Source organism: Rana temporaria, chromosome 4, assembly GCF_905171775.1.
Source record: "Rana temporaria chromosome 4, aRanTem1.1, whole genome shotgun sequence".
Taxonomy (NCBI): Eukaryota; Metazoa; Chordata; class Amphibia; order Anura; family Ranidae; genus Rana; species Rana temporaria.
In genome coordinates, this window is record NC_053492.1 from 116,836,202 (window position 1) to 116,857,523 (window position 21,322).

Consider the following 21,322-nt stretch of genomic DNA (forward strand, 5'->3'; position numbering starts at 1 on the left):
TTGTGTGGGAGAAGTTAACATTCAATAATGCTCCACAATGACTGCGGATCGGGAAGAAACCAATCTTTAAGCTGAGCTAGGGTAGTGGCGTGGTAGTAGTCGGCAATGTCTACTAACCCTGACCCACCCACTGATTATGTTCGAGGAGCCTAGTCCTTGTAACCTGTGGTCTCTTGCCTCTCCAAACAAACTTGGCTAGTATAGATTGTAGGGATTTAAGATAAGATCTCAAAATAGGTATGGGAAGAGAGCGAAAAGAGATACAAGAGTTAGGGGAGGGTGTTCATCTTGAATGCAGCCAGTCTGCAGGCCCATGAGAATTTGTGTTTTGAAATTCATGAGAGAGACTGTTGGAATTTTTTTGAAAGGGAGGTAGTTTTCTTTGAATAGATTGTTCAGAGATTTGGTTAGGGTAATTCCCAGGTACTCTATACCAGATTCAGACCACTGAAATAGATATTGCATAGCTAGGAGGTTTTAGTGACACCAACTAGACCTAGGTCAAGTATATGAGATTTTATTTTTACCAAGAAAAAGTATATGAGATTTGGAGGCATTCACCTTATTAGTAGGATATTTCACTCAACTTGTGTAGTAATGACTGGGTTGCAGCTAGGGAGGAATGAGGATTTGCAAGCATCAAAATTACGTCATCCACAAATAGGCTAATCCTATGCTCGGTGGCACCAGAGCGGAAGCCTGAAATCAACTTTGAAGAACGAATATGTTCTGCTAAAGGTTCCATAGCTAGGTCAAATATGAGAGGGGATAGGGGCGGCATCCCTGAGGTGTGCCAATTGTAGTCATTTGGCAATTTTTCTCAATCAAATGATAAATGAGCTCTGAAGCAGACTTTTTTTTTTTTTTTTACGGATGTGCCTTTGCAAGGTCAAACATACCAACTAAAGTCCATGTAATCCAAATGAAACATGCAGTGCCACTCTAAGTGGAGACAGATCTCCCCGACAGTTGCAGTGAAGGTAGCTGGCGTCAGTGCACCATTCAGGAGGTACAAGAACACTGGCAAAAAAGAAAAGGCACCTCTCACCAACCCAGTGCATTTGTATGTACACTGGGGAAAATTATAAATGCAACACTTGTGTTTGCCCTTATTTATCATGAGCTGGACGCAAAAGGCCTATTTCTCTCAAATATTGTTCACAAATCTGTGTAAGCCCTGGTTCACACTGCTGCGATTTGACATGTCAAATGGGCGGCATTTGCCGGCAATGTCCTAATCGGTGCGACACTGCATCTGCGGCGCTGCACAGTTTTAAAAAAAGTCGTTTTTGTACTACAGTACTTTCTGCAATTTCAGGCCACGATTTACATTGACATCTTTGCAGAAACCTGCACAGATGTCTCCAATTGCGGCCAAAATCAGGACTGACCAGCGGGAGTGAAATCGTGCGAGTTCAGTTGAACTCGCACGGCTTTACTGCCGCAGTCCAGTGTGAACCTGGGCTAAATCTGTGTTAGCGAGCACTTTTTCCTTTGCCAAGATAATCCATCCACCTCACAGGTGTAGCATATCCAGATGCTGTGGAGACAGCATGATTATTGCACTGGTGTGCCTCAATTTCTCTACCATAAGCCGCCTCCAAAAGGCATTTCAGAGAATTTGGCAGTACATCCAACCGGCCTCACAACTGCAGACCAAGTGTAACCACATCAGCTCAGGACCTACACATCCAGCATCTTCACCTCCAAGATCGTCTGAGACCAGCCACTCAAACAGCTACTGCAACAGTTTGCATAACCAAAGAATTTCAGGGAAGCTCATCTGCATGCTTGTCCTCATCAGGGTCTCAATCGGACTGCAGTTCGTCGTCGTAGCCTACTTGAGTGGGCAAATGCTTACATTTGTTGGCATCTGCCACTTTGGAGGGGTGTTCTCTTTGCGGATGAATCCCGGTTTTCACTGTACGGGGCAGATTGCGACGTGTGGGTGAGCGGTTTGCCGATGCCAACATTGTGGATCAAACGGCCCATGGTGGCGGTGGGGGTTATCATATGGGTAGGTGTTTGCTATAGACAACGAAAACAGGTACATTTTATTGACGATGACATTTTGAATGCACAGAAATACAGCAACGGTATCCTGAGGCCCATTGTTGTGCCACGACCATCACCTCATGTTGCAGCATAATAATGCACGGGCCCCATGTTGCAAGGATCTGTACACAATTCCTGGAAGCTGAAAACATCCCAGTTCTTGCACGGCCAGCATTCTCATCGGACATGTCACCCATTGAGCATGTTTGGGATGCCCTGGATCGGCGTGTTCCTGCCAATATCCAGCACCACAGGTCACAACCAACAATGCGAAGGAGATGTGCTTCACTGCGCAAGGCAAAATGGTGGTCACACCAGATACCGACTGGTTTTCAGCCCCCCCCCCCCCCCCCCCCAAATACAGTAAAACTTCACATTTTAGAGTGCACTTTTATTGTGGCCAGCCTAAGGCACACCTGTGCTCCAATCAGCATCTTGACACGCCACAACTGTGAGGTGGATTATTTGGGCAAATAAGAAGTGCTCCCTAATGCAGATTAGTGTATATTTGAGATAAATAGGCCTTTTGTGTACATTGAAAAAGTCGTAGATCTTTGCGTTCAGCTCATGATAAATAGGGGCAAACACAAAAGTGTTGCGTTTATAATTTTGCCAAGTGTAGATGAATGTTGCCTCAGCTACCACTGCTCCAGCCACACCCGATGCGTTTTGCCCCACTCATTGGGGCTGGTAACCAAGGTGGGCAACCTCTATTGCCAGCCCAGTAAGCAGGACAAATCACATCAAATGAGACATGGCTGAGGCCACATTCATCTACATACCAATGCACCAAGTTGAGCGGCACCCTTTCTTCTCTTTGGTAATAAACTGACTCTAGTTTTATCAATCAAGAGGTTCTAGATGCGAAGGGAAATGGTGTCCTGGAGACAACCATTTAAGAAGGTATTTTCCTTCACTAAGAGTAGATATGCCTTCACTTCATGTCCTAAAAACACAACAGGAAGTGGACGAAAATCTTTCCAATGGGACACTCCAAAGCCAAAAAGGGGTTTAAAACCTTTTCCTACAAAAAAAAAAAAAAACACACAACATCCCTACAGAAACACTAACTTGGCAATTATACTTTTGAGCCCATCCATGCAACCTCGACATTATCAACATAAAATACTGCTGACCCAACCTGAGTGATAACGGAAGACTTGATAGGCCGGATCTTGCTCCATGCACCTGCAGGTTCAGAAGGTGTCTCATTGCCAACTGCCTTTTCTGGGAGGGGTGGGAATGCATCCTTGTAAGTGGGGGGATCAGTTTCCTCCTCTGATCCAATGGCCGCCACTGTAAGACACGTACCTAGTCGAATAAGTTGTAGTCAAATGAAAGTAGACAAAAAGCTACTGTATTAAGATAAAAAAATAAAAAAAAATTCACTGACCTCTGACCGCTGGTTGGGTCAGCCCACTGCGATGCTCATCAAAGCTTTCCTGGGTAAGAACCGCCACCGAGCTCATTGTCCCACGCAAATCCGTGTAACCACTGCAAAATGAAACAGGTTTTTCAACAGGACGTTAAATTTATTAAAAAGCCTACAAAGTGGTTGTTACTATTGTCCCTAGGAGAAAGGTCCTCTTTGCACATCAAGCCATTTACCAGCAGACACACGCAACAAAGTGTTCTTGCATAAAAAATATTTGATCTAAAATTATCAAGATTTCAGCCTCTGCTATAGTGTCGAAAATTACTAAACAGCGATAGATAGATATAACATTTGCTTGTTTGTAACCACCCCCCCCCCCAAATACCCTACTAATAAGATAGCTCAAGAATTACGGCAGGTCAGGCCTATACCAATTATGTGGCAAATGTTGTAAACCAGAACATATTAATTAGTCCATTGGTCAAATAGTTAGGAAGGGAATACTGGCAGCAATATTGATGACCTAAAATATATTAATTTCTGGGCATCCACATGAAATGTAAATGCCATGTGTACTAGTATACGAGTATATTTTGGTAGACAATGAATGGTTCTCTGAAGCCAAGCCAAGGTTATCTGCTACGCTCCTTCATTCCTAGACCAACCCAACTTTCTGAACCTGCTAAAGCCTGAATAATAGGCAAGCATCTTAAAGTAAACTGAGGTCAGTTATGACTTTTTAAAAATATATTGCTGCTTAAAGCAGATCTCCGCCCTCAAAGGAAATGTCCCTCTCCAAAAACCTCGCTTGGCTGATCCATCCTTTCAACGTGTGACCAAATGCTCAAGTCTCCAATAACGTGTGAAGCAGTGAAGGCTGCCCAGAGCAGCATTTTTCTTTAGGAAATTACTTTCAGTCCCCACTTTCCCTTTACATATGTAGCCAGCTCAACAAGGCTATGCCTGAACACAGGTCCATTTTGACTCAATTGTAGTTTTTACTCCCCCAGTCCACATTTACATTGTACAACACTACAGTTTGGTTTAAACATCAATACAACGATGAGTTTTCTGCAGACAGAAATGTAAGGCTTGTTGCAAATGTTATTCTAGACTAGACCTGATTTCAGTTGCAAGCCCCTAAGGGTGTCACATTGACTGCGCTTTTAATGCTTCATCATTCTGAATACCTCTTATAAAATACAACCAACAGACATCTCTGTTACATACAACAGTACAGATGAATTTTGTTATGATAAAGAGACATGGAGCAACATGACACCCTTATGAATCCGCTTTGTGGCCAGTTCATATATTAAAGCCTGTGCTTGTGATATTTACAGTAGGCCTCAACATTAGAATAAACTGCAGAAGGTAAGGATTTGCCTACTGAGCCCTCCAAGATGGTTCTTCGTAACCAAGACTTTTATTGTTGTTACGGATGCCTGGAAGAATTGAAGTTGTTGTAAATTTTAAAACTTAAAGAGGAGGACAGCACCGGCCAGGGACTGCCAAAAGAGGTGGTAAGGAACCACTCTGTGCTATATCATTACACATAAGTACGACATTTTTTATTTAGATAAACATTTTCTTTGAGATACACAGAAGCAGTAATCAACTTACCAGCTAAAGGGTCAAAAGCCAGAAAGTCCGTCCGGTGAGCTGAACGCTTCTTTCAGCCTGCCAGCTTCTGGAGGAAAAATAAAAAAATAAAAACCATGAACAATTTCAGGCACACGCCAGCATGAAGACACCCACAAAAACCAAGATGTCAACCCCAAACAGCATTTACAATGCACAGACCAGGGGTCAAGTCCTGGGGAAAAAAGTGTGGGAACTCCCACCAAAGATGCACTCCCCCACCAAAAAAAAAAAATGATACGCTCATATGCATAATTACTAAACCGCAAGTTCTTTCTAAATCCCGCGATAACTCACGTCAGATCTCCGCAATGTCTCCTGGGAACAATGACAAAAGCTCCCAGGAGACATTGCGGCATCGAGGAAGTGACGGAATACCCACACACTACCCGATGAATCCATATACAGGATGGGGACAGTAACAAAGGATTACCAAGGTTCGCCTGCCCCTGACAGTGACTCGAGCTGGGCATCGCCGCTTAGTGAAGGATTGGCTCGGCTGCTCTATTCCTGCAAAGGGAACGGAGTTCCTGCTGTGAAAAAAGTGCAGGAACTCCGTTCCCACAGGACTTGATCCCTGATTGAGAAGTAAAGGATATAAGGATTCCCGTGGGGAGAATATGGTAAGACACAGAGAATTGAGAACAAGAGTTTGTGAGAGATAAGATAGAATATATATATATATATATATAATATATAATATATAATATATACATATACATACATACACACACACACACAGTGGGGATCGAAAGTTTGGCACCCCAGGTAAAAATTTGTATTAATGTGCATAACGAAGCCAAGGAAAGATGGAAAAGTCTCCAAAAGGCATCAAATCATCAGATTAGAATTAGGGGTTCTGCGCAAACCCACACTATAAAGTGAAGATAAGCAGTGATGAATCGCTAATATGTGTACTAATACATTACAAATAACATATAAATAATAAAAATAATAGAAATAGAACAAATATGTTCAACAGAGCAAAGCTCAATATGTGTGAAATCGGTAGCAAGTGAAAAAAACAGAAAGTGAACAAATGTCCAAATAGTGATGTGCCAAGCTGCCAGATGAGAATAAAATGTGGCTGAGCTTCCACTAGGCGAATGGCTGACAGAAGTGTGATCGGATCCCTCACTAGTCTCCCAAAACTCTTACCTCAATGACAGAGATATAGGGCAAAAACGAGATCCTTAGTGTCACTCCTCTGTAAGTAACCACAAGCACCTTCCCTCTAAGAAATCACTGCTGCAGCGTATCCTCAGTCAATCTCTAATGGTACTCCAAACAGGGGGAGGGAGAGAGAGAGAGAGAGAGAAAGAGAACAAAAAGGCTCCAATAGTGACGTACAGTAAACTCAGGGGGAAGTTTAATAGAAAAAACCTGTGCTTACATCAAAACAAATAAATCGTGCAATATAAAAAACGAGCAGCGTCGGCTTACGTCACTCCGGGTGTACGTCCGTCCCCAGACGAAGACACGTGACCCCCATGTCGTAACGCGTAGGGATTGGACGGACGTACACCTGGAGTGACGTAAGCCGGCGCCGAGGACGCCGCTCGTTTTTTATATTGCACGATTTATTTGTTTTGATGTAAGCACAGGTTTTTTTCTATTAAACTTCCCCCTGAGTTTACTGTACGTCACTATTGGAGCCTTTTTGTTCTCTCTCTCTCTCTCTCCCTCCCCCTGTTTGGAGTACCATTAGAGATTGACTGAGGATACGCTGCAGCAGTGATTTCTTAGAGGGAAGACGCTTGTGGTTACTTACAGAGGAGTGACACTAAGGATCTCGTTTTGCCCTATATCTCTGTCATTGAGGTAAAGGTTTTGGGAGACTGGTGAGGGATCCGATCACACTTCTGTGCTCGTTGTCCCCGAACCCTGTCTTCTGGGGTCCCTCCTCGCAAGAGCTTTCCACCTTCATGCAAACGAGCTCGCATTGTGGAAAGCTTTTGCGGGCACGCTCCTGTGATACAGTGGCGGGCATAGTCACCGACTGTATCACTCGGCCCCGCCCGCCTGTGATGCGCGTCATCGGATGTGATTGACAGCAGCGCCAGCCAATGGCTGCGCTGCCATCAATCCGTCCAGCCTAGCCAATCAACGGCCAGCCTGGGAACCCAAGAGGTTCACAGGGACGCGCGTTGGACTTTCGAGGGGTGAGCTAAGTAAAACAGGGGGTTCGGGGGGGGGGGGGCGGTACCGTCTGATGTTTTTTTTACCTTAATGCATAGGATGCATTAAGGTGAAAAAACATTTACCTTTACAACCCCTTTAAAAAAAAAATAAAAAAAAAAGACAAACCTTTCCCATAGTTTGTAGACGTTCTGACAAGGACGACAACATTTGGATTAAAAAAAGTTACCTCCACTCTTCCACTGTTGGACATTCTACTGGCCATTTAACAGATCAGCTGAAGTTAGATCCACCATTTGTGGAAGCAGTGTTTCCCTGAATTAAATCAGCTGAGTACAGAAGTTTGCAGTGCATTACCAGCTAAAACTGCAGCAGTGACCATTATAGTCACGTGTAATCTTGACGAAAAGTCCATCAAGGTGAGGCACATTGGTTTACAGAACTGTAGTGGTTATGTAAAGAATACTACATAAACAAACCAAAACATCTTATTCTATGCAGGAGATCTATGGGAATAGTGCAGATGTGCTCCAGTCTCTCATGAGACCCGATAGGTTGGCATCCCCCAGAGACCAGTACAAGGATCTTCATACACAAGTCCCTCAAGCCTTTGCCTCACATGCACATCACACTTTTTACACAACCGGTTTTATAGCATGAGACTACAGAAAACCCCCCAATATCCAAAGGATAGAGTGTTAGTGGTCACCAAACTAAGCATTAAATGGTTGTAAACCCACTTGTTGGACTTCTACCTATAGGTAAGCCTAGAATAAGGCTTACCTATAGGTAGTGGAAATATCTCCTAAACGTGCGCCGTTTAGGAGGAGATATTTCACTTGTAGTGCGCCGAAAATCTTCACTGTGCATGCGCGGGGAAGAAACGAAAGTGCTGTTTCTTCCCCAGCCCGTGCCATGAATTATGGCTTCCGTGCTCATGCGCGGGAGTGATGTCACGCGGCTCCAGCAAATCACAGCGCCAGAGTCAGCGACCCGGAAGGAAGAGGGGCCAGAAGATGGACGCTGCCTACTGTGGGAACATTGCAGGCAAGTGACACATAATGGGCTAGTATGTGATGCATACTAGCCCATTATGCTTTTCATTTGCAGGCTGCAGCATCGGGCTAAAGAGGAAGTAAAACCCATCAGCAGTAAAATCAGTCTGTAAATGCAGCAAAACATACTTGTTATACTCACTGTGGAACCTAAGGAGTTTATCCTTTGCATTGTGTAAAAAGTCTGTTTGATCCTGTCTTCTCTGATCATCCCCAATCCACATGCTGATAGAACAGAGCCTTGGGGCCACCCTCCACATGCTCAGTTTGATGTGTATTGTTAGTTTTTTTTTGGGGGGGGTGGGGGTGCATCTGATCAGCACAGGGCCAATCAGCACTGTCCAGACAGTGTCAGGGGCCACGCAGCCTCATAGGACAGTCAGAGGAGAAAGGATATCTCCACTATGGGTGGAAGACCAACAGGGACCCTTGGACAGCAGCATTGTTAATCTGGGGAGAGGGTCGTTTTAGATGCACTAGCAGATTTGAATGGACAAGATTAACACATTAGAACAGAGTTTTTTCATTTGGTATAAAGATTTTACATAAATGAATAAAAGCTGTAAGTCCCCTTACCTGTGTTAAAGCGAAACTACAGCCCCACTTTTAATTGAGCAGGCAGGCTCTTTATTGCAGAAAAGACATGCAATGTCTCTTCTGCAATAAAATAAACCAATCTGTCTCCTCATTCTTCTCTGGAATGTACACTAAAATGTTGCGCAGCTCAGTTCACCTTCCGGCACAACACCTGAGTGATGTATGACTGCACCTCTGTCTGTGCGCGCAGGAGTGATGTCATCCCATGCTGGCCAATGAGAGTGGCCACAGTCCAGCACCTAGAAGCCAGGTAGAAGATGCCTTAAACGAGCTGCGGTGGCTCAACGCGATTGGCACTGCGCTGACAAGCCATTCACCTCTGCAGCTAGGGGTTCGGTTCCCGGTCTCGGCTACATGTGAATTGAGTTTGGTGGTCTCAGCCCGGCTCCTGGTGGGTGTGCTATGCGAGGTAAGCCTGCGCTTAGTACGCCCACCCCCCTCCCACAAAAACCACCACACCTACACACGCACTCGAAATTGGGTTAATACACACGCACTTTGACCACGCGGTCTCTAAAAGAGAGGCGAAGGACTAATGGGGCTGGTTGAGCGGGCTAATCCTCTCACTCCCTTATAGGGAGTCCCTCTGCCCCGTTGGGCTTCAAAGCGGAGCAGGTAGGGCGGGCTGTGTGGGAGGATCCCCTCACACACCCGCCATTGCCACCCAGGGCATGGAGAAAGGTGGCAGATTGCCCCTGGGGGAGGCCTGCCTACTCCCAACTTCTGCAGTCCGGCTCCTCTCTCGAGTACACGCACAAAATACACTTTAAAAAAAAAAGATAGAAAAAAAAAAAAAAAGAAGATACCTTAAACATAAACCATTGATCCTCCTTCTCGGGCCCAACCAGCACTCCTGGCTCCTCCCACCCACCAAGTACCCTCATAAAAAGCTGCCTCCTTGGCCCCACCCCCTCACTGGGGTTGATTTCTACAATCAATAAACTACCCATTATGTTATCCCATGTGTCCTTGCAACACCGTTATCAACGGTTTTTGGCTTAACGAAAATATAAAAAAAAAAAAAAAAAACACACACACACACACACACACACACACACACACACACACACACACACACACACACACACACACACACTAGTGGGTTCTGAGGAGTTTTTCAGCTGTAAAAATGCTCCAACTTCAAAAAACGCAGATAAATGCTCAAAAACACAGCTCACCAGCGTTTTAACATTTTTTATCCATTGAAAAAAAAAAAGAAGAGGAAAAGCAAAACACTAAGAAAAAACGCTATTGATCGTGTGTGCATGAGGCCTAATACTTAAAGGGGTTGTAAATATTCATGTTTTTTCACCTTAATGCATCCTATATGGTATTTTTACCGGCCCCCCCGTTTTACTTACCCAAGTCCTGGAAAGTCCTGCATCGAGAACGCGCTCATCCTTTGCTAGGACTTCTCGGCTCTACATTGGATAGATTGATAGATTGTTTACACACAGCTCTCCCAGTTCTTCAGCTCCGGGGGACCGATCGCTAGACTCCAGCAGCGATCGGTTCCGCAGGTCTCGGAGCTTCAGACCGGGTCGTGGGCCCGCGACCCACGGCTGGGCAATTAAAGAGGACGTACCTGTACGTGCTTGTGCCCAGCCCGGCCATTCTACCGACGTATATGTGCAGGAGGTGGTCCTTTAGTGGTTAATGTACACTATTTAGGAGATATTTACTGTACATGCAGCCACTGGTGCATGCGTTCTGAAGAACGGCAGCCCGGCTGTTCCTTCAGAGCCCTGTGCCGTAAACTGCAGCGCCCCGTGCTGGAGTGAACACATTGCAGCTCTGGTCAGTCACATAGCCGGAGTCCGCAAACCTGAAAGGAAGACTGGTGAAGATGGAAGCGCCTGCAGCTCTGATATCTCGGCACTAGAAGGACTTTGTTTTAAGGCACGTTTAACATATGTGCTAGTATGCGATGATGCATCGTACATTATGACATTACCATGCAGGGTACCAACAAAAAAAAAAGCCCAGAGATTTACTACCGCTTTAACCTAGAACATGGGTCTTCAAACTACGGTCCTCCATACAGGAACTACAATTCCCATCATGCCTAGTCATGTCTGAATATCAGTTTTACAATGCCTCATGGGATGTATAGTTTCACAACAGCTGGAGGGCCGTAGTTTGAGGATACCTGACCTAGAATTTCCACCTACTTAAACCATGACAAATGTGATCAAAGCCAGACCACTCACAGCACTGAATCCTGCAAACCTGTAGCATACACCAGGGAAGATGTCAGCTGTCTCAGCGGCATGTGGGCGCCGCTGGAGGGCTTCGTTCTAAGGTAAGAACTTCATAATGAGCTCATTATGCCTTTCTTGCAGGTTTGTTTTTTCTCTGGGTTTACAACCTCTTTAAAATTAGCAAGGTACTTAATAAAAATAAAAATTAAGGTCTTTGTAGTTTGTTCATATTAAGCGCTCCCACTGCCAATCCCCATCTGAAAAAAAATAAAATAAAAAAAAAAGTGATTAAAAAGGAAAATACCGTATTTATCGGTGTATAACACACACCATAACTTTAATAGGAAAGATTCAGGAAAAAAAACTTTCCACAGCCCCCTGCGTAAAACACTTAGGCCCCGTACACACGTCCGAGAAACTCGAAAGGCAAAACACATCGTTTTGCTCGTCGAGTTCCTTGTGAAGCCGCCGAGGATCTCGGCGAGCCAACTTTTCCCATTGACCAACGAGGAAATAGAGAACATGTTCTCTTTTTGGCCCGACCAGATCCTCGTCGGTTTCCTCGGCGAAAAGTGTACACACGACCGGGTTTCTCGGCAGAATACGTCTCCCATCGAGTTTCTGGCTGAATTCTGCCGAGAAACTCGGTCGTGTGTACGGGGCCTTAGGCACAGTTTATCTTCTAATTTCAGTGTAAAAAAGTGAGTGTAATACACCAATAAATACAGTAAATTTTTAGCCACATAGCTTGAAATCTCATCATGTACTGCTGTTCGGGAAAAGTGCCTCGTGATCTTGTAGTTTACCCTTTTTATTCAAATTTATTGAAATGGACACAAAACATAAAAAAAATTCTAACAGCAGAGCAGTGATTTGGCGACTTCACTGGAGCCTTTAGGTCCACTGTCAACCCACATCTAATGGCTTAGAGCACTGGCCGGAGTGTTCTGGGGGGGGGGGGGGGCTGTCCCCCTGTCTAACACAATAGCTTATCGGGGAGATCGCTGTACTAACATCAGATTGTTAGTATCAGATTTCCTCCTAACTCTAGTTTTTTTGTTCAGCCCGCTGGGTTGAACGTAATAAACAAAAACACAAAACTGATAGTGTGTACTAGGTTTAATGATCGGAGCATTTGCACAAGTACTCATGCAAATGCTTAGTATTGGCCCCGATACAGATACCAGGATCGGTGCACTGCTACAAGGCACATAGAAAACAATTGTTTATTGTGGGTCCTGGGGTTCATCTGTACAGATCAAGGCAGCTTAACTGAACAGGTGGGAATGAGCCCTCAGCCACCACCACTGTCAAACCAGTGTAACATTTTATAACAAATTTTAGCAACAAGCTTTGAAGAAACAATGTTTCCTTGCTTGAGTAACCTAAATTAAAGGCTGTTACATCTGCATATGTTAGGCTAAATCAGCAGATGTTCCATAATTACTTTGCAAATAAAGATTTACAATTAAGAACAATTTAGAACAAGCACTGAGGCAGAGCTGTAATAAAACATTACTAAAAGATTCCACAACAGTTCACAGCCTCTCTTCACAAAACCCATTGTGTACTTTACAGGAACAAAACAATTTAAAGCAGTTAGAGAGAAAAAAATAAAATGATACTTTTTTAAGACTGGTGAGCTCAGTTCAGAAAACATTAGTAGATATTGTGTGGTTCAAATAGACTTTTGGGTTGGAAATAAGGGACAACTTTTAAGACACACTGGGTCATGCTCCGCTGGAGGTCTTTATTTAACGACCACCGGGAAATCGTTTATGGGAATGGTGGAGTGTCCACCCTGGCTTGCTGTAATCCACCAATTACAAGTAAAGCAGTAAGAACTTTGATTTGTAGGCGGACTTGCTTAGAGAGAAGCGATGAGGAAGTGCTAGATGCAGAGACGCTGTACAGCGCACACACACGAGGGATCAGCGAGGATCAGTGTCACAGGCCACTGAGTTGGCAGGTGTGTATGTGCTGAGAAGGAGGTTCACACTCAGAGCATGGAGCAGTGGAAGGCTGGAGGTTAGTGATCAGCAGGGACAGGCCCCTCTGTACTGCCACCTCAGCACAGCCTGTATTACCGGTATGGGGGAGGGGATGATTTAAAGAGACAGAGCTCCCTGCCAGCTCAGCATACACTACACAGTGCTTTCCAGCCCAGATTAACCCTCTGGCTGCCTGGAAATCCACTTAGAAAGCGGTTTAGAGAAAGTATCGCTAATTGAAACTCAAACACAGCCAATTAAAACCTATCTGCATTCATCTTTTACAAGTCTGGTATTACGAAACTTGAAACAGGTTACCACCATATGCTAAACGACTGCATATATGACCAAAACTACCAGCAAAAAGGAGAGAGATCACATTAGGATTGTCGAAAATACTCCCAAGCCTTCTTCGTAAAGATAACTTTTTCCAACCAATCGCTGAAGTCTTACAATGTTAACCTTCAGATACATAGACTTCAGCTGGTATAAAAAGTTAAAATAATGCAACAAGATATTATACAAACTAAACTCAAAAGTACATTGGCTCCGTTTTACAGTCAAAACCACAATAAATGTATTCAATTATTGTTGCTTTTATTGCCCAATATGTAAATAGATCTCATTCAATTTAGAATTTTGCTGTTTAAATTAAGCAAAAGTAAATGTCTTTTTTTTTTTTTTTTTTAAAGACGCTTGCTTCAACAGAAAGATTCCTTCAGTTGCTAGAATGCTTGGAATTATGGAATGCAAGCCGAAAGAGCAGTACTGCTGCATGAAAATGTCTTTATAAAGCCGGACGTGGGGGCGGCTACCCGACGCCACGCATGGCATTAGGACCAGCGCAGGGCAATAGGGTGCAGAGACAAGACTACTTCTCTGTTAGCTCAATCCAGGCTGGTATTAGAAAGGCAACAAAGATAATCTCAAGACATAATAGATTTTCAGAGATGATAAACTAGAGAGATAAAATGTTAAAACATTTTAAAAAGTTTAAAAAAAATTAGGCCTTCATGGTGATAATCTTAAACCAAAAATCCATTCCAACGAACAAGTTCTTCCTATACACAGATTTCTGTCATTCTATAGGACGACAGGTAACAGAACACTATTCCAATATGGCTCAAGAAGGAGTGAAAAGCAAGTATATCAGGAAAGAAAAATGAACATCCCACAAATAAGTAAAATGCTCACCTCTGCCCAGTCCACTGATTGCTGCAGGAGTAAGGGGTTATCATCCACTGAAGAATCTTCAGAAAGAAACACTTCTGGGAAGGTTTGATTCTTAGTCCCCTACTCAGCCCAACTACAGTACAGTGTAAATATCTGACAGCACACCACAGACCATCATAATAAGTTTGAAAGTTTCTTTTGACGAAAGGTCACAGACGAGTGCAGCATTTTAAGCCGCACAGGGCCTCTTCATCACATGCTGATGCTTGAGAAAGGGGTCCTGCGCAGCCCTGAAACTTTGCACTCTTCTGTTTGTGATGTGATCTTTCTTCAATAAAAAAAAATAAAAATAAAAATGTTCAGACTTGAGCCCCTTTCACACGTGTGGGCTTCACCAGCTGAGCAGGCAGGTGACAGGTCCAGGTCTACTCCCTATATCAGGGGTGTCAAACTCAATTTCATCGTAGGCCGCATCAGCATTATGATTGCCCTCAAAATGGCCGGTTGTATCTGTAAGATTAGATGTCCAGCGCATCCCCTCCCCTTTACATTAGATGTCAAGAGCCACCCCACCATCAGAAGTAGAGTCCCTCACTCTCCCTTACATCACAATGCACCCCCCTTTCCTTATGCTGCTGCTGGGAAGAAGCTGGATGCATTGCTTGAAGGCAGAAAGTAAGGGTGTGGAGTAGGACCAGAGGAGGGCTGGAGCTCTCCCTGCAGCTGCAGGGGAGGTGCGAAGGCCACATGAAATGGCCTGGAGGGCCGGATTCAGCCCGCGGGCCTTGTGTTTGACACCCGTGCCCTATATGAAGGCAGGTGTAAACATACATGTCCATTTACATCTGCTGCTCTATAGAGGGCAATGGGTGATCAGATCAGGTCAGCCCGCCTGAAAAACCACACAGGTGGACATGCTCAGTCCACCCCTGTGAAAGGGGCCTTATGCTAAAGATCCAGGGTGTGCTAGCAAATATTTACACCGAGAATATGTAATTAACGGACCTCCAGCTGTTGAAAAACGTCTGCCTCTGGATGTCATTCTTGTGGCTGTCAGAGTCTTGCGATGCCTCATGGGACTTGTAGTTTTGCAACAGCTGGAGGTCCGCTAATTGCATACCCCTGATTTACACTGTACTATGCACATTCCAGTCTCCAGCTAGTGTTTGCTGCAGCACCCAAAACTTTAGAGCCTATTCCAGGAACGTGTACGATAAGAATATGGACAATCAACTGCAGTACAGAACACAGTAGTGTAAGGGCCAGAGAACTGAACCACTGAAAGGGACTCTGGATGGGGAAGCGTGTGCTGGTTGGGAGACCAGGAATCTGACAATTCTGAACTGTCAGTATCTGAAGACTCTTCAGCAGTTTCTTTTTAGCAGGAAGCCCAAAATAAGGAGGATGTGATTTATATTGATAAACGTAGAATAATAAGTTTGAAAAACAGAGCAATTATTTATAAACAAACATCTAGGCAACACAAACAAAAGTTCAACACACCTAAATAAAGCAAATGTGTCGGGTGACTGTTGACACCCTTCTGAAATTGTAGATTGCCTGGCTGTGCGGTTGTCCCTGATCTAAAACTCCAAGTGCACAGATCAGGAAGTCAGAAGCGCTTATCTGTAGATTTTCCCAGTTCAGTGATAAAAAGTATAAAGGTGAAAAGATAGGCAAGACAGCCAGGCCTACGCGCGTATTTTCAGCCAAGTACACTTTGGCAGCCTATGTGTCATGACAGGTTTCCATTGAATTCGGTCAATGGAAACGCACATTTCATTTTGCCATAAAGTGAAAGTAAGAGGGTTTTATATAGCTGCAACTCTCCTTATCCATCTATTATGCAGGGCTCAACACTTGAACAGCCAATCATCAGACCCAATAACTGACACATGGGGAGGGGCTTAGTCCTGTGTAAGCTTTAACCAAGCACAACTTGGGAACTTACACAGGGCTCCCCCCCCAAGAATCCAGTGATTGAACACAATAGTAGTGCAGCGTGGTAAATAGAAGTATGAGCAGTGAAGGTGCTGGGCTAAGAATATTCAAAGTAAAATGTCCCGTCAGAAGTGCCCGTTTCGGATGAACGGTTTCTGGTTCCTAAATTCTATATTCTGACAATCAATTTTTAACCCTGCAAATGGATCATGAAATCAAACTTCAATAGGAAAATTATGGCAAATTTAAAAAAATTAATGTAAGAGATACCTTTATAAAGTCAAACTCATTTAAAAACCGACAGATGGAAGTAAACTCAAAAAGCAAACCATGAGAAATCAGATACTGTACATTTTCAGCAACGTGCTTACAAGTCACAGGGGAAAAGTCCCAGAGTTCACATATTTAAGAAGTCCGGTGCTAGGTTCACTAGCAGAGATTGCAACACAGACTTGTCCCTGGGAGTTGGATTAGGAGGATTTCACCTCCCCCTCTAGCTCTGCATACCCCTCCCACCCCAGGCCTCTTCCTATGCCAACGTCACCACTTCAGGCTCAGGTTGAATCTCTGCTTCCAGTTAGGTATGGAGTGAAACTCTAAGGTAACAAACAGCAACAAAAAAAACTGGAAACTTTACTTTATAAAGTTACATACAATTCTGAACTTCGCTATTCACAGTTGTCAGTAATATATAGCCTCCAACAATGAGCCAGAGAATATAGGCCATACAGAAACACTGAACATTATATTGACTAAATATCACATCAATATTGACATACGGTTTTCATTCAGCTGATTGGATACCAACAGCTTCACGGCTACCATAAAGCCCATATGCTGTATGCAACCTGACAGTCCTTATACATGGTTATAAAAGACAATGAGCAGATGAGGCTTTCATCTCATCTAATGACTACATACTGGAGGACCAAGGCACAGTCATAAAACCAAACGCCATAGCTTTACTAGGCTACCAAACAAACCTACGCCTATGAATTTAGGCACAAAGTAACGTGCAATACTGTCACAGCTCTTTAATGGATTTTGCATTCTAGTGAACGTGTGTGCGCGCGCGAATATATTATATATATATATATATATATGGAGAACGTATAAATCTAAATCTCTGCTTCGTGCAACACAAGACCTGAATTGGAGGTGTGTGAATCAGGCAGAGAAAAACCGCACATTTAAAAATATAGAAAGGCAAATGGTGCTGCACTATCCCTTTAAATTGTAAACAAGTAGCATAAAACTGAAGTCCAAATCCAAACAATGCACAATCAATGGGCTACATAACCATATGGTTTTGCAAACCATTGATTGTGAATGGTTTTTGATAGACACGTTGCACACTTCAGCTTTATGACAGAGTGTGTGTGAATGAAATATATGTGTGTACGTATGTAATTTATTCACTAGACACTTTAAAGGCCAGGATTACAACCATATGGGTCAGGCTGGATGGCTGACAGATCACCGACTTCTAGGAAGAAGAAAAATTGCAGCAAAACTTCTTTCACAGAAGACATTATGCTAGTGCAGCTTCAACTTGATCTTATTTCAGTGTGATTTTGTAGTGCGTTTGACTATTTTATTCATACTTCATTATTTTATAGGATCAGGAGACAAATACTGCCACAAATGCACTAAAATGCATACACGTGCATTTTAGGTGCTTTTCCATTGAAGTCTTAGGGGACAAAAAAGTTGCACACATAAAAACGCACTGCGCTGTATTGATGTGAACAGGCATCATTGAAAATAATGTAATTTCCATCGTCCTGCGATTCTGGGGGATGGCAATCCCATTAGAAATCACACTAGTGTGAACCGGGCCTAAAGGATCGGGACGTCCCAAGATGAGATGTCATGGCTTTGTAGGAAAGCAGAATTAACCAACACCTTCCTTTATCTTTCTGGCCTTTGCACAGCCTGCAATAATCACACTGCAGCTTCCAGGAGAAATAAGTAGATGGGGAGGAGACAAGTAATGGTGCACATAATCAGAAATAATTGGAGGCCAGGCGGGTGTCAATCACCGGCATCCATCCAAACCTGAAGGATGAGTTGTGGGTGGACTGACCCCATACATATAAACAGCTGTAGAAGTGTCATGTCTGCTAAGGTTGGACAGATGAGTGGAGTTAAATAGATAGCCTGAGTACATTATAGGCTGATCATCCTACAACATAGGAGGGCTGGCTGTAAGTTGTGATAGAGATGGGAGAAGCTATGATGGAGATCAGGATGTAGGAGAGATGATCGCAGTGCAGAGGACAGGGATCACCAAGGAGAAGGACACGATCACACAGCGGCCATACAGGAGATAAGAGATCGTATACTGCCCTCCATACCCCAATGACAAGTGCTCCAATGTACACGCAGTCCAGCCTTGTGTTTACTCCACGTAGGCAGCAGCACCCACCTCCCTCCCCACTACACACTTCCGTTGGCTGCCCGCACTACCAATATCATCCAAAGGCCCCCACTGCAACACTCCCATCCCCCCCACCTTTCCCTGACACCCTCCTCCTCCTCCCCGACTCCCTTTACACTCACTCCGCGTCCCGATCCGCTGACTGCCGGGGAAAGCTGCGGCCGTCTCGTCCACCTTTTATATAGAATACGGTCCGGCCTATCAGCTAATGGAACGTCATCTGCCGCGACACGTCAGCCTGAGGATGGGGCTGGGGAATGCAGGGAGAGAAGGAAGCGGAAACGGATGTGCCCTGACACAGGAAATAGATTCTTTTTTTTACTGTTGAAACTTTAATAACGTGTGCAATAGTGACACGTTGTACTGTATGGCCAGGGAGAAAAGTACAGATGGGATTCAGAAGGGTTAAAGGTCACAGCAAGAAGTTTCTATAGTAATGGATATGCCAAACAAATTTATTTTTATTTTTTTAACTACTTGACCTCCGGAAGGTTTACCCCCCTTCGTGCCCAGGCCATTTTTTGCGATACAGCACTGCGCTACTTTAACTGACCATTGCGCAGTCATGTGACGCTGTAGCCAAAAAAAAATAATGTATGTCTTTCCCCCCCCCCCCCACAAATAGAGCTTTCTTTTGGTGGTAATTGATCACCACAGCGTTTTTGATTTTTTGCGTTATAAGCAAAATAAGACAGACAATTTTGAAAAAAAAAATATATATATATTTTTTACTCTCTGCTAAAAAACATACTCAATAAAGAAAATTAAATTTCTTCATAAAATTTAGGCCAATACGTATTCTACACATTTTTGGTAAAAAAAAGTCACAGTAAGCATATATTTATTGATTTGCACAAAAGTTATAACGTCTACAAGCTATAGGATATTTTTTTTTTTTTTTACCAGTAATGGTGGCAATCAGCGACTTATAGCAGAACTGCGATATTTTGAGCCACCAAGAGCCTGAGATGGCCGCTCTGCTCCCCTCCCATCCACAGCTCAGCACTCCAGTGAGAGTGGAGGAGCAGAGCGGAGAGATGCTGATTGACAGTCAGCAGCTCTCTGCTCGGGGAGCTGCGAGAACCGAGCCATTGACGATGTTCGATTCTCAGTGTAGAAAATGGCACCTATGGCAAGCACTGAAACTGCGCCCCTGTCAAAACATTTGAAACACATCTTTCAGATAACATTAACAGCTCACAAAATTACAAGTCAAGCTCTTTAATCTTTCAATGAACAAAGTATGGATTGGCACTGATGAGCTGCACTCATTTGCGGCATTTATGGGCACTGAAAAGGCAGCACTGATGAGGCAGAACTAACACCGATAGGCTGCACTGATGGGCACTAATAGGTGATACTGGCACAGACAGGTGGCACTGGCAAGTGGCACAGATGAGCTGCACTGATAGGTGGCACAGATGATCTGCACCGATTATAGGTGGCACTGATAGGTGACACTGGCAATGATGAGCTGCATATATAAGCACTGGTAGTAATAGGCCTAGGATGCACTAACAGCCTCCCACCCACCCTCCCAAACAGTTAATCCACTTCAACCAGAGCCAGTACACTGAGCTGCACTTATCTTCCCGACTTCCCCAGCCCCATGTAGAGGCAGAGCTTACTTGTTCTTGTACAGTGGTTCCTCCTCCTTGCTGACGCCGCCCACATTCCTTTCCCACCAGCCTCTCGGGCTGGCCTCTGATGTCATGCCACCGGGGACGTTAAGGGCAGGCGCATGCTCAGCCGAGTTCTCTGCAAGGCAATGTATGTAGCGGCTGGCCAGCTCACTGTCTTGGGCCTATAATTCAGCTGCAAGACTGCAAAGCAATGTATTACCCATCTATATCTAATACAGCACTTCCTCATAGAATCTGTGCTACTCAAACGCAGACCAGATGATGTATTCCAATCCCTTTAAATTAAAGTGATTGTAAAGTCTCATTTTTTTTTTGCTATAAAAATATTAAACATGTTATACTCACCTGCTCTGTGCAGAGCTGCAGCTCCATGTGTCCATTCAGACATGTGGTTCGGCTCCGCCCCCTCTCTCTCCTGATTGACAGCAGCTGTGTCTCAGCCAATCAAAATCAGTTAGCCAATCAGGAGGTAGAGTCCCAGATGGTGGAGACATTCGTGGACGTTTCTAGACAGAAATGGGGCTCAGGTAAGTATTAGGGGGGCTGCTGCACACAGAAGGTTCTTTATCTTAATTCATAGAATGCATTAAGATTAAAAAAATGAAATAAAAAATTCTGAATTTACAACGCCTTTAAAGTATATCTAAACATCTAAACAAAAATGTAGCATTGTTCAGTCTTTAGATGAAGTTACTGCTTTGGTATTTCAAGGTTTACCCCTTTTATTTTTCACTGGTAATCTTGTGAAAAACACTTCCTGTCCCTGTGTGGCTACACTCCTCCATTGTATCTGTGAAGGTAGACATGGATATTGCCCAGGCTGAATTTCCAACATGTCTTCTTTCATTCATCTCCATTACATGTGGAGTGATAAGATTTGTAATAGTTTACAAAAGAAAGATAATATGAATTTCTTTCAAGATCAACAGGTATTTTCTGTATCTGCTAAAATTGTTCTTTAGCCCAAAAAATGTAAACAAATGAAGCCACCACATGAATAGACTGGTCAGCTGCAATATATTACATTTTTGTTCTTGGGATTAGTTGTTCTTTAACTGGTTAAGGCCTGGA

General features: G+C 43.9%; 1 protein-coding gene across 2 annotated transcripts in view; it reads right to left on the reverse strand.

Annotated features, from left to right (window-relative positions):
• Positions 1-18,824, reverse strand: part of LOC120936490 (high density lipoprotein binding protein) — a 52,231-nt gene extending 33,407 nt beyond the window's left edge. Inside the window, exons 1-4 of one of the 2 annotated variants that reach the window (XM_040348875.1) lie at positions 18,731-18,824; positions 5,054-5,120; positions 3,449-3,549; positions 3,197-3,351 (exon numbers count right to left, since the gene is read on the reverse strand). In XM_040348875.1, coding sequence (XP_040204809.1) covers positions 3,197-3,351; positions 3,449-3,524 — 231 coding nt within the window. In that variant the 5' untranslated portion in view covers positions 3,525-3,549; positions 5,054-5,120; positions 18,731-18,824. Of the gene's footprint in view, positions 1-3,196; positions 3,367-3,448; positions 3,550-5,053; positions 5,121-18,730 lie in introns of both variants that reach the window. The other variant, XM_040348874.1, reaches the window with a different exon arrangement.
• Positions 18,825-21,322: the final 2,498 nt, after the last annotated feature.